Raw genomic sequence first — 13,387 nt, 5'->3', positions numbered from 1 at the left:
TTTTTCTACTTGCATTTTTACGTGCTTTCGAACTGCTAGGTTGGCAGAAGCTGGGACGAGTAACAGGCGCTCACTCTGTTATGCGGCACTCGGGATTCGACCCGCCAAACTGCCAACCTTCTGATCGACAAGCTCAGCGTCCTAACCCACTGAGCCACCACGTCCCTGCCAATACACTTACTCAGTACCTATTCTAATTCCTCTAAATTGACCATGCTCCCTAAAAAGAACTCCATAAATTACCTAAACTAAAACTCTAACCCAGCATAATTCTACAATTTATTAGATACCAACATTTTTATCCATTAGACATTCTATAGCCTAATTAAGTGTCCAGCAACATTCTTACCCTGACCTACTTAGAATGATAATGCTAATATTTTAAACAGTTTTGAAAGAAGGGAAATTGACTTTGATGTTCTACAACTACTTGGTTGTGATAAATGAAAGTGGTTAATTTTATGCAATTGCCTGAAGTTAAGAAGTGTTAAGCCAATAATAATTACCCACTACAAAATTATTGTCTCACTGAATGAGTACCTAATACATACAGAAAGGTAAAATGATCTGACAAAAAACATTTAAAATTAGTGTAGCCATTTGGAAGCTTCTTGGATTTCCACACTGCATCTCAGCTTCCATGTAAAAGGCTAAGCAGAATTTCTGTAAATACGTTTTGGCATAATCTTGTTGAATGACAAATAACATACTACCAGGTGCCAAGATAGGCAGGGAATATAGTCACCCCCTCCTTCAGCCTTAACTGGAGTAGCTTTGTTCTCAGTGCCCTGAATAATTAATAACTCCTTTGGCAATCAGTCATGCATTCCTTAATGGCACCTAAGGCATCAAGTATCCAATTCACCAGCTCCCCCACAAGTAACAATAGCTGTTACTACCCTGAGTGTTGAATACCAAGCTGTAAATGACATAATTTAAACTAAACAAGTCACTAGATCGAATATTACCCAGACTCAAAATGGAATGTTTTATTAGGTTTGTTTACATAATATATAGTTGCTGTGTAAACCTGATAAGTATTTGAGATAGATTTGAGATAGACTTTCTCAACATGATTTTTGCCAAGTTACAGTACTTCCCTTTTTGCAAAGAATTTTAGCATTAAAATACATTTTTTGAAGATAAAACACTTGAGCAGGCAACAATATTTGTAGAATTTATAATAATATATTCTAATGATCCAAGACTATGTTTCTGAAGAAATACAATAATATCTGATATCTGTATATGATTTAAGGTATTTGTCATTTTCACAATATTACTGTATAAGATGTATCAAATCTCCTCTGAATTTGGTGTTAAACAGATAACCATGTATGCATTGTACCTGCATATAGGTAAAAACAAAAATATAATTTTACAAATGGACACATTTCTTTTAATAATCAAAGCTTTGGTAATTTATTTTATTGAAGCAAATATCATGACTTAGGAATATCTTTCCTACATGAAACATAAAACTGTTTAGAACAATTAACTATGTTACAGAATTAAAACAAAATCACTTCTGACAGACATTTAGGACAGTTCTTCTCTGTGTGGGGCTGCTAATAATCAATACAATCCTGCCCTGTTTTATTTCCTGTTTATCATCTTTCCGTCCGGCTGATGCATCTAGATTTTCTTCTTCTTGAAATAGCATTTTTCATAGCATAGAGGTATTTTTCATGGTTTAAAACTAATGAAAATGTACAGATAAGATTATTATAAAAAAACCTTTTATCTCTGTGATTTTTAATTTTTTTTATTGAAATCAAAACTTGAAACTTTCATTGTATTCAGTGAAATTTAAGCATTTGAGTTCATAACAAACTAAAATTTAATAACTGTTTATCTTCTCTGACATTATAGTCATAGAAAAGTATATATACTATTCACAGAACAGTACTTGACCAGATGGTTCTACCTATCAACGAAGAGAATAGATTCTCAATAACATATTTTGTTTATTTATTCAACTTGTATAGCCGCCCAAAGGTGTGCAAAAATCATTTAATGTCAGCAACAGACACTGCTGGAACCTCCATCACTAAGCAAGGTGATCATGTGATTTTTTCTGTTAATGACTGCTTTGCTTAGCAACGGACTAGGCATTCCTAATTAGGGTTGTTAAGTGAGGACTACCTGTACTTCAAACAAATCCAAAATGTATAGCTTTGAATCAATTTTAGAATTACACTTTCCTACTTTCATGACTTGGATCCCAACTTCTGACAAAACAAAATGTTTAATTTCCAAAAAGATATCTGGTTAATTAAGAAACAGAACAGAAAGGTTAATTAAGATAGCAAAATCCATCTTACATAAATCAATCAGGATTAAAAGAAAACTAAACATGGAAGAAATGCTTAATAACTTTCCAGCTCTTTTTTTAAGTAGCCTATTATGCTATCCATTTATTTATACTTTAGTAGTACATGTAGAAGTGCAATAAAAAACCTAATGAGCCTCCTTTACATCAATCAAATTACACCTCCTATTTAGTTTTCATTTAAGGGGTTACTTCAAAGTCCTCATTTAACAACCACAATTGGGACTGGCAACTTAGTCGTTAAGCAAAATAACCCTGCTTATGATATTCCTTTATTTTTACTTTCCTTTACAGACCTGCAAAGGTCATGAATGCAAGGACTGGTCACAAAGTAACTTCAAAAAAAAAAAACTATTGTAACTGCACATAGTTGTTTCCTGAGTCAGTCACTACATGACAACTACTTGTATTGACATTTGTCAGGCATACTTCAGTTGGATTCCTGCAATGAATCAGAGACTTTCCCAATCTATAATTCCACTAATTAATCTTTAATCTTTAACATTTATGCTTTGAGAATCAGGTACTTACTGTTGTGAGAAGATTATAATGAATACAGAAACCAGGTTCAGAAGGAAAATACTCATCAGAAACAAATCTTATCCTGATCTGGTTTCCTTTAGAGATCTGTTTGCCTGGAACAGTAGCAGAACCACACCACCGTCCTAAGATGGCGCCATCGCTAGGGTCTTCCACTTCTACGAAGTCATACCTACAGTAAAATATATATTTATATATATATACATAGATGTATATTTAATCATTGTTATATGCATACGGGAATATTTATGAATAAGAGAAACCTGCAAAAAGAAAACTCATGTATATTTAAATAAATAGCGAAGTATTTCAAATAAACAAAAACACAGAAAAAGGAAGCAACAAAAACATATATAACACACTGAAAAGTTCTCCTTCTTGCTGTGTCCCATGCACAGTAAATCCATAATTCTTTTATAGGAGATAAATTGCAATGTTTTTTTTTCCACAATTCAAATGCACATTCATATCTTCTGCTGTGCTGATATTTCTACCAACCAATGAATACTAAGTAAAAATTTTTTGCAATAGTTCATATTATATACGTACTTATTCATTATATTCAGCATAATGAGATTGACATAAAAGTTAAACCTATTAAGAACATTTTCCAGAATATCAATAGATGTGAAAAAATATTTTGCTGAATTAATTTTGGTATCATAATAACTTAAGGTTATTAATAATTAATTGGTTATTATATTAATAAATTTATTAATAAATTATACTAATAAACCAAATCTTTAATTCAAAAATGTTATAAATAACAAATATTTTATTTCTTTCTCATTTTGATTAATAAGCCTTTGTCTGTATATTTAAAGAAAGGTCTGCCAAAAATATGTCTTTGAGATGCTAGTTGAGAAAAAAATCAAAATCAAATCATGTTTTAATTGAAATATTGCCATTTCACAATTTCAAGCGTCTAGATTCCTCTTGAAGTAATGTTTTAGAACTTATTTGACAAGAAACTAAAATATTAATGATCCCGTTTAAACTTAATTAAAAAATATTTGCAATTTTCAAAATGGAATTCTCTCACAATATGAACTGGCTATGTAAGGGTTACATAGCCTTATATACAATAATATTACTGACTCAATATCTTCCAATTGTGATTCTACAGTAAATACACCAGAATCATTGTTAAAACAGGGCCAAGCCCCTGACAGAATATCAGAGGAGTCACATAATAACTTTCTAATTTTACTACCCCCAGATGTGTGAAACAGGTTACTTGCTGAAATAGTTACTTGCTGAAAAAGGTCCTTATCTGTTTGCCAGACAGGTGCCTTAGGTCAGGGGTTTTCAACCAGTGATACAGGTACCACCTGTGGTACATTGGCACCTGGCAGGTGGTACACAACTATCCTAGAAAAGTAGCGGGGGAGGGGAATGAGCTGAACTGGTGGCAGCACTGCACAAAACTGAGCAAGAGACGGCTGGAGCTGCAGGACTGTCAGGAATCCGTGGAAGTGCCAGGATCAGCACCAGGCTCCAGCTGGAGCTCGGCACTGATCCTGGCGCTTCTGACCAAGAAGAAGTGCCAATCAGCTGGAATGTTGCAGCATCTCCAGGGTCTTGTGATTTACATTCAGATGCTTGGCAACTGATTCATATTTATGACGGTCACAGTGTCCCAGGGTCATGTGAAGTGACCAAAACCTGCTGCAACCACCCAGCAGACAGGGGGAATAAAAACCAAAGATCCCCCCACCCTATCCCCGCTGCTAATCCTCAACAGAAATGCTCACAACAATGAAAACCTCGGACAGGAGGAAAAGTGCCACTGGGCGGGCAGGCAGGCAGGTGTCTTGCTTGGCTGTGGCTTGGGGGGCACTTTTTTCAGTGCCACTGTAACTTTGAACAGTCACTAAGTGAACTGCTGTAAGTCGAGGACTACCTGTACTTCATCATTTTTTTCCTCTTTTTTTGGTCATCAAGGTTTTTTTATACAAGTTTTATTGATTTTTTTAATATTTACATATACATGTATTTGTGAAGCAATATGGTGGTTGGGTAGTCAAAATAACAAATAACAAGTTGTAAATAGTTCAGGTTGCAGGGATTCCCTCTCTAATTCCCTTAGTTATCACATAGTCAAAATAGTCAAGTTAATACACTTCTAGCTGTAACCTAATCAATTAATAAAATTTTCAATATATTTTCACTAATATCAATATCCTGTTTTTAAATTTTATCTAATTGCAATAGAATATTCTAGAATAGTCTATAATATACAAAAGAAAGCTTAATTTTTGGGTAACCCACAATTCCCTATTTCAATAAAGAATAATTCTCTTGTCTACAAAACTTACATTGTTCAATACAAAACATTCTTATGTTTTACCGTTAAAGTCTAGTTTTCATCTTAACAAATCATCAATTATTAAAAAGATATTTTTTGTCTTAACCGTTCAACAATTATTAAAATACTATCTTTTATCTATAAAATTCTAGATTCTATAATAAAGTTCAAAAGTACCAATATATTCTATAAGTCATCTTAACTGTACATCAATTGTTAAAATACTATCTTTTGATATATCATTCCAAATTCTATAATATTGTTCAGAATTATATTCTAAAAGCTTACTTTTGTTTTCCCTTACAAATCAAAAACCTAAATGTAAAATCAGTTATATTTTTTTGACATTCCCCTTAATCCATTGAAAAGTATTTTTATAGTCTATCTTTAGGAACCCCAAAAAAGAAACAAGTTCAGTTTTTTAAATCTAACTCTTGCCTTCCTTTTGTGCTTTCAGCAGGGAGCAGCTTAGTGAACGGCGATCTTTATGGCCGGTCTCTTCTTCGGGCCAAAGGAGATTGTCCCGGATTCAAGCAGAGGGCTTGAATCCGGGACAATCTTACGGGACAATCTCCTTACAGTAATCGCCCCTCCACGGCGATTTTTGACCCTTTTCAGGGTCCTCCAAAAAAGAAAGAAACGGATGGCAGGAAGTAGACTTTTTCTACGCATCCGGAAGCACCCCGCGCGCAAACTGAAAGCCTTCATCAAGTTTTTGATAACTTGCTAGGTGACTGGTGGTACTTGGATGTTGCCATATCCTAAAAAAAGTGGTACAATGGGTGAAAAACTTGAAAAGCCCTGCCTTAGGTCTTCCAACAAAAATTTGTAAGCGGATTCTTCAATATAGATATATTTAAACATTGCTTAAAAAAAAAAAGGTTGGTTTTTCAAGCAGTCATTGACAGTACTACTAGTAATTGAAAATAGTAATAGCATCAATATTTCAATCCCAAAATAATCTAGTTTAAATAATAGGGAATTGAAAAATATACTGTTATTGGAAAAGAATGTTAGCATTGTCATATACATATCAAATTAAATTTCAACATATAAACTTAAAATATACCACATATGTACAAATTACACTCATATGGAGCAGGTGAACATTAGAATAAATTAATTCATTTGATTTTATTTTCAATGATTTAAGTTTCTGACATTGAAAACATGAACATCTAAAAGGCTGCTTTCTCAAAATCTCAGGTGTTCATTACGCTATCATTTTTTATTCTTTCCCGTAGTCTTTGGTTCTTTTTTGTACTATTTGGCATTAATTCATTTTTTTTAAAAAAAAATACATTAGATGAATTATTTGTTCTACTCTTAAACAGAATTTGCAATGCTGCTAATATGAAAGGGAAAGTAAAAATGTGGAAAAGTTCTAGTCCATAAATATGTTAACTCATGCTTGCAAAACAAGAATTGAGATGCAAGCCATGGTTCAATCTACGAACAAAATAGATGTATTATTTAGTTAATGGGGCTGCTCACAGTTAAACATTAAACCATTTATTTCAAATTACTAATACTTCTTTAGATTATCTGCATCAATCCCCAAATGTAGTCATTTGTTTAAATCCAAGAAATACACAAACCTGACTCCTTGCTGATTAATCTCAGTCTCTTGAGTCCAAATCCTTTTCATATTATTTTTATCTTTTGTTTGCAATATTGTGTATTTTATTTAATTAAATGTTCAATAATTAAACCATTTTGATTGCCTGCATATTCTTTTTGAAATGACATGTGGAGATCAAACAGGCAAATCAATGACATTCTTGAAATGCTGAAAATGATATAAAACGTGACACAAGAAGTGAAACAATCACTGACAACCAGAACTCCATGTCTCTAGGTGATCATTATAATCCCTGTAATAGAATCACAGCTATTGTATTGCACTGTCCAAATCAGTATTTAAAGGGATTTACTAAGCCTGCTTTTATTGTCCAATGAAATGTAGGTTTCTCTCAGCAACATGATACAGAGCACACTTGATACCTAAAGCAGTTTTATAATGACCACATCTCTTCTCAGACATCCTTAGGGACTTTCCTTTCATGCTTTCCAAAAACAAGCCTGTTTTGGTAGACACAATGCCTGCTGGTGTAATAAAAGTCAAAAATAGAGGGTGGGTGTATTGCAGTAAGCTTGGCTTCCAGAATGTAAAATATTTCAGCTACTTCAAATAAAAGTAATGAAAGCATGTAGTGAGGAAGTCTCAGTGGCAACTTTCCAACTCTGGCTTTTTTCCTTATGAGTTCTAAATATACTCTTAACTGCCTAATAGAATTACTGGAGTTTTTTTTCTCTTAATGTTTTCAAGTAGATGTTTCATTTAATTATAAGAAAAAATGAACTAAGCCATAAATTTACTTTTATCAATGGAACCTATTGCATACAGAATTGGACACAGTTCAAGTGCCCTATGCACTGAGTTCTATCTACATACTCCATATAAAATCTAGTCATAGAAACTATTGTTCAGCATCTAAAACCCTGTCTCCCTGTTAATTCAATGTAGGTAAAATACTCTTGTGAGTTAAACTAAACTAGACACAATATTAAATAAATCTTTGTAGTTACTATACAAGACTTGGAAAATTGTAAACAGCCTCAATTATAAGGATTATGGCAACAATCAGATGGAATTTAACAGAGTTTTTTTTTTGTTTCAACTCAATTCTCATGGAATAATCATAACTTGAAGCTATAACAGAAGCTCCAGAGTAAGGTTTTATTCTGGAACTTTCCTACAGAACTGCAGCTTTTTTACATTTATATTACTGTCTGTTTCAAAGAAGTGATGAGAGAATAAGTACAGAAATAATAATAATTATAAATTAATCAATCAAAAGCAACAGAATTGTGACAGCAGAGAGATCCTGACGTAGAAATTATACTATTCCAGGTAGCAGGCACTGTTCTAAATGCTTTCTGGGCATCTCAGAGTCCAAGTTGAAAACTATAAGTGAAACTAAATAACTCAGATCATGTTGTTTGATGAGTGAAAAGAAGGAACTGGATTTCTTTCAACTCCACTTTAATCTGTCTAATTAAGCCATGTGAGATCTGATCTCAGAATCTTCCATATGAAAAAAAATCACTCATTTTTTCCACAATAGGTTACAAGTAACTGATTTCCATCATATTACTAGAAGATTCTCTGAGTTTTTAAGATGATATTAGCTATTTAAACAATTAAAGAGGAAAAAGAACTGCATTGAACAAGTACAAAAATAGCACATACCAGAGTAACAGTTCCATCCCAATATTTATTATTGGAAACACAAAGATTGAATAGAATTAGAATGTTAGCTATTGAATGAATAATATTGAATTAGAAGCAAGCCAAAATATCAATTCTTATGCACATATTGACTGAAAGTTACATGAGAGACACTAAAAAGCTAAGATTCTGTAATATTTGGAATGTTTCCATGATTTAGGTGACATCATGGATACAGGAATACAACTATCTGAACAATAGACAGCAACTGATGTTTTTTGATTCTTGTTTCTAGTAGGTGTAAATTCTAATAATTCTAATATTATATTAATTCTAATAATTAAATATAATTATTAACTTTGACCCCTTCATGGATTACTGCCTTGTTGTGGCGAAGGGGCTTGCGTAATTCAATGAAGCTATGAGCTATCCCGTGCAGGGCCACCCAAGACTGAAAGGTCATAGCAGAGAGTTCTGACAAAACGTGATCCACTGGAGAAGGAAATGGCAACCCACTCCAGTATCTTTGCCATGAAAACCCTATGGACAGTTCCAAAAGGCAAAACGATATGACGCTGGAAGATGAGCCCCTCAGGTCAGAAGGCGTCCAATATGCTACTGGGGAAGAGCAGAGGGCTAGTACTAGTAGCGCCAGAAAGAATGAAGCGACTGGGCCAAAGCCGAAAGGACACTCAGCTGTGGATGTATCTGGTGGTGAAAGGAAAGTCCGATGCTGTAAAGATTTTTTCTCCACTCCGGCCCCGGACAGCACCTCTGCCCTGCGCGGCTGCCTCGCTCATGCCCGTGATTGGCCTCCATGCTGTCACTGCCACAGTCCCACCTGGCTCTGCTGCTGCCTTGCCACTGCTCCGCTCCAGCCCTGGGCAGCACCTCTGCCCTGCGTAGCTGCTCTGCTCGTTCCTGCTCTGAACCTACACATCGCCACCACTGCTGCAGGATGGTGGAGATGTTGCCCAACGGGGGTGTGTATCTGGGCCGTTCAGGCCAGAAGGTGGGCTTTGTGGGGCAGGACCCCAGTGCTCCGAGTCCTCCTGTGATGGGGCCCTGCTAATCGCCAGGATGAGGGCTAGCGGGGGACAGGCACAGCGCTGTCCACAGGGGAAATCTGATGAGTCCCAGCCTGGAGAGGGGGAGGCCAAGGGAGCCATCCTGGCATGCCCAGTGACAGGCTGGAGAGCACTGGAGAGCGGTAGCTGCCCCAGGACAAGCGGTAGGTGGGGTGGACGGTCCCAATGTCCGCAGAGGAAGAAGCGGCAAGGAGGCTCCAGGCCCAGCCCAGTCCAGCCTAGCCCCAGCATGGCAAGTGAGGCAGCAGCCTCACGTGCATCCCCGAGCATGAGTACGCCCCCGCCCTCCCAGGCAAGCAGAGCTGCAGCATCTGTGGCAGAAGAGCACAGGCGGGCAATGGAAGGCTCCAATCCCAGCACAACCCCTCCCCACTATCTTCCTCCCCTCGTTGGAAGAGCTTCGGGGCTGAGGAGCCTCCCCCATGCCCCCCACCCCCCTAGGGTGGCGTCACAAGACATTCTTCTGTTTTAACTTTTTTTCCTGGAGTTTTCATCCTGCTTTCGTGAGACAGCAGCATTTGGGAGGGGGTGTATCTGCCCCCTTCCCCCCCAAACCATCAGCTGAGCAAGACGCTTTCCTGCCCACTGGCCCACCAACCAGAGAGCCCCTGGATCTCCCCCAATCCTGCCCAGCCCCCACAGGTATCCCTCCCCAACATTGAGCTGGCCATGCCCACTCTGGCCATGCCCACCATCTGCTATGCCCACCCAGCAGGCCACGCCCAAATAGTGATACATAAGTGGATTTTGGGTTGCAGTTTGTGCACTTGGTCTCTAAATGGTTCGCCACCACTGACATATACCAAATATATGTATCATTTGTTTCTCTACCCCCAAAAAGATTTGATTGCCCCTCCTGATTAACAAATGCTTTTCACTTTTCCTAAAATACTTATGACTGGTGCTCTTGGGAGGAGCAAAAAACCCTTTTTGCAATAGTTAGCATTTTCTTTCTCAAAATCAAGGCAGGTTTTTATTAGCCTCATGCCAAATTTGGATCCTGAGTTTCAAGGCAATGGGAGTACCACTTACTGAACAGCCATGAAGGCCCTGGAAAAGATATTCAAATGTGTTTAACCTATGAAGATCAGAATCATGCAAATAATGGTATTCCCTGTTATGCTCAATTGAAATAAAATTTGAACTCTGAAAAAGCAGGGTAGGAAGAGTATTGATAATTTTTAATGTTAGTGTTGGATAAGATATGGAGATACCATGGACAACTAATAAAACAAATCAGTGGATCATCAAACAAATCATTTTCAGAGTTCTCACTCAAGTAACAAATGACCAGCCTTACATTATCCTACTTCTGACACATTATCTAAAGACCTAGCTCTCTGGAAAGGCTCTAATGCTTGGTTCTGTGTACAAAGTGATACTCAATTGATTATCATGCACAAACTGGACTTTAATATTAAATTTCTCCAAATGAAAATGTTTGATTCACATTTTATCTACTGAAAAAACAATGGAATAATGACTCTATGGTCTGTGCAATTAATACTCTCTAGAGAGCCAAACAGTTTCTGGTAGGTACTTCCATTTATTCAGGGATAGAAACAAAACATCCCCTTCTTAAAATTCACTTCATGAAAGTAAAAAAAAAATCACAGAACAAACAACCAATGACCAAATGATTATTTTGCCCTCAGAAGAAAACAGAGCTGTTTTGCATTTCTCTTCTCTCAACTGTTACACCTGCCAACTAACTGCCAGTAAGGGAATATGAAAGAAGATTCTCAGATACTTACTTGAATGAGGAAAGCATTAAGAGAACATATATTTAGCTCTGGTGGCACAGTGATTAGAAGGCAGTATTGCAGGCAGACTCTGCCCACAGCCTGGAGTTTGATCCTGACAGGGCTCAAAATTGACTCAGCTTTCCATCTTTCGAGGTTGGTAAAATAAAGACCCAGATTGTTGGAGGCAATATGCTGACATTGTAAATTGTCCAGGGAATATTGTAAAGCACTATGGGGCAGTATATAAGTCTACAGTAAGTGCTACTGCTATTACTATATATTTAAGTTGATTGTCTTATTTTTTTCTCGACATCAGCCTTGCCTTGCGGTGGCGGCAACAACAGTCCTGTCCAGCAGGAATCCATGTGGCTGCTGGCCCACTTCTGTAGCTGCTCAAAGGAGGCCGTATAGCCTGCCATGCCGTGCTGCTGCCAGGAGGGGAGATAGGTGAGGGAAGGGGTGGACCTGCCCCAAGTGCACCATAGGCGCCCAAACTCTTTTCACCCAGAGAGAGACTGGAACCTTCTTTCTGCTTGCAAATGGGGTGCTTGGAAACTGAGCGATTAACTCCATTTCCAACCGCCTCATTTGCAAGCAGATGAAGCTTCCAGTCTCTGTCATTTTTCCATCCGGGCAAAATGTGTTTGGGTGCCTATGGGGCATTTGGAAACCAAATGAAACCTACATCCCTGTGAACACCAATAGAATACAACTAGACAACCAGATCAGACAACAAGAGAATGCTCAGTTACCTCACTAAGAAAGGCCAAATTACCAAAGAAGAACAGTAGCAGATCAGAAACAGCAGACCTATCCTCTCACGCTTCTATGGACACCCCAAAATACACAAACCTGGTATACCCTTCCACCCAATCATATCTCTACCAGGGACCCCTACATACAACATTGCAAAAGAATTAACAAAAAAACGTGGGCATCTCACAAGAGGCATCTCATATTCCATTAACTCTCTACTACAGTGTCTTCAAATGATCAGGGATGTGACTATAGATGAGGACAAAATCATGGTCTCATTTGATGTCATAGCCCTGTTCACATTTAAAGATCCAGAATTAGCCAAAGAATCCATGACTGCACTGCTTTACAGTACACCTGACTTAATACATGATTAAAACAACCAGGATAATGGATCTCATAAACCTTTGCTTAACTACATACTTTGAATTTGATGACCAAATTTACCAACAAATTAAAGGGACACTATGGCTTCACCTCTTTCAGGACTTATAGCGGAGGTTGTCATGCAACATCTAGAAGCCATAGCACTTCCACAAATACAACTGGAAATATGGATCAGATATGCAGATGACACCTTCACCATTACAAAAAAGGACCAATTAGAGAACACCCACAGAACCATCAATAACATTTTTAAAGGAATCCAATCTAGTGAGAAGAAGAAAACAACTCACTACCCTTCCTAGACATCCTGATCAGCAGAGATCACAATGGCAAACTAGAAATGCAAGTCTACAGAAAAAACACCCATACTAACCAGGTGCTCCACTACCAAAGCAACAACCCAACCTCCCACAAGAGAATTTGTATAAGGACTTCATTTAAACAGGCCCAAACCCACTGCAGCAACTCAGAACAACAGAAAAAGCAAATGGAACATCTATTCATCACATTCCAACAAAATGAATACCTGTGCAACTTCATCAAAAGTCCCTGACCACTCAGCCCAATCCAGCACAACCAACACAAAACCTAAAAAGATTTACACTGCCATACATCAAGAATATCTCAGAAACCACAAATAGACTACTACAACCACATGGAATCAGCGTAGCACACAAGCCAACTAAAGCTCTTCAAAACACCCTAAGTTAACCCAAGACCCAGCAACCCCAGAAGAAAAAACAGGAGTCATCTACAATATACAATGTAAGAACTGCAACAACCACAATGTAGGACAAACAGGCAGAAGACTGGCAGAACACATCCATGAACACCAACAGGCAGTCAAAAAACATGATAAAAATTCTTTAATTTCACAACATATAGACAGATTTAACCATAGTTTCAATTGGGGAAATATGACAATCCTAGACCAGGCCAAATCCAAAAATGCCAGGGAATTTCTAGAAGCCTGGCACTCTGACCAATCAGCCATCAACA

The 13,387-nt window shown here is 37.3% G+C and overlaps 1 protein-coding gene across 1 annotated transcript in view; it reads right to left on the bottom strand.

Annotated features, from left to right (window-relative positions):
- The window catches only part of PDGFC (platelet derived growth factor C), a 127,206-nt gene that overhangs the window by 24,187 nt on the left and 89,632 nt on the right, over positions 1-13,387 (bottom strand). Inside the window, exon 3 of the mRNA XM_083366935.1 lies at positions 2,864-3,044. Coding sequence (XP_083223061.1) covers positions 2,864-3,044 — 181 coding nt within the window. The remainder of the gene's footprint in view (positions 1-2,863; positions 3,045-13,387) is intronic.

This window comes from Vipera ursinii (genome assembly GCF_947247035.1).
Source record: "Vipera ursinii genome assembly, chromosome: 7".
Lineage (NCBI taxonomy): Eukaryota > Metazoa > Chordata > Lepidosauria > Squamata > Viperidae > Vipera > Vipera ursinii.
This window is presented reverse-complemented; position numbering and strand designations above follow the sequence as displayed.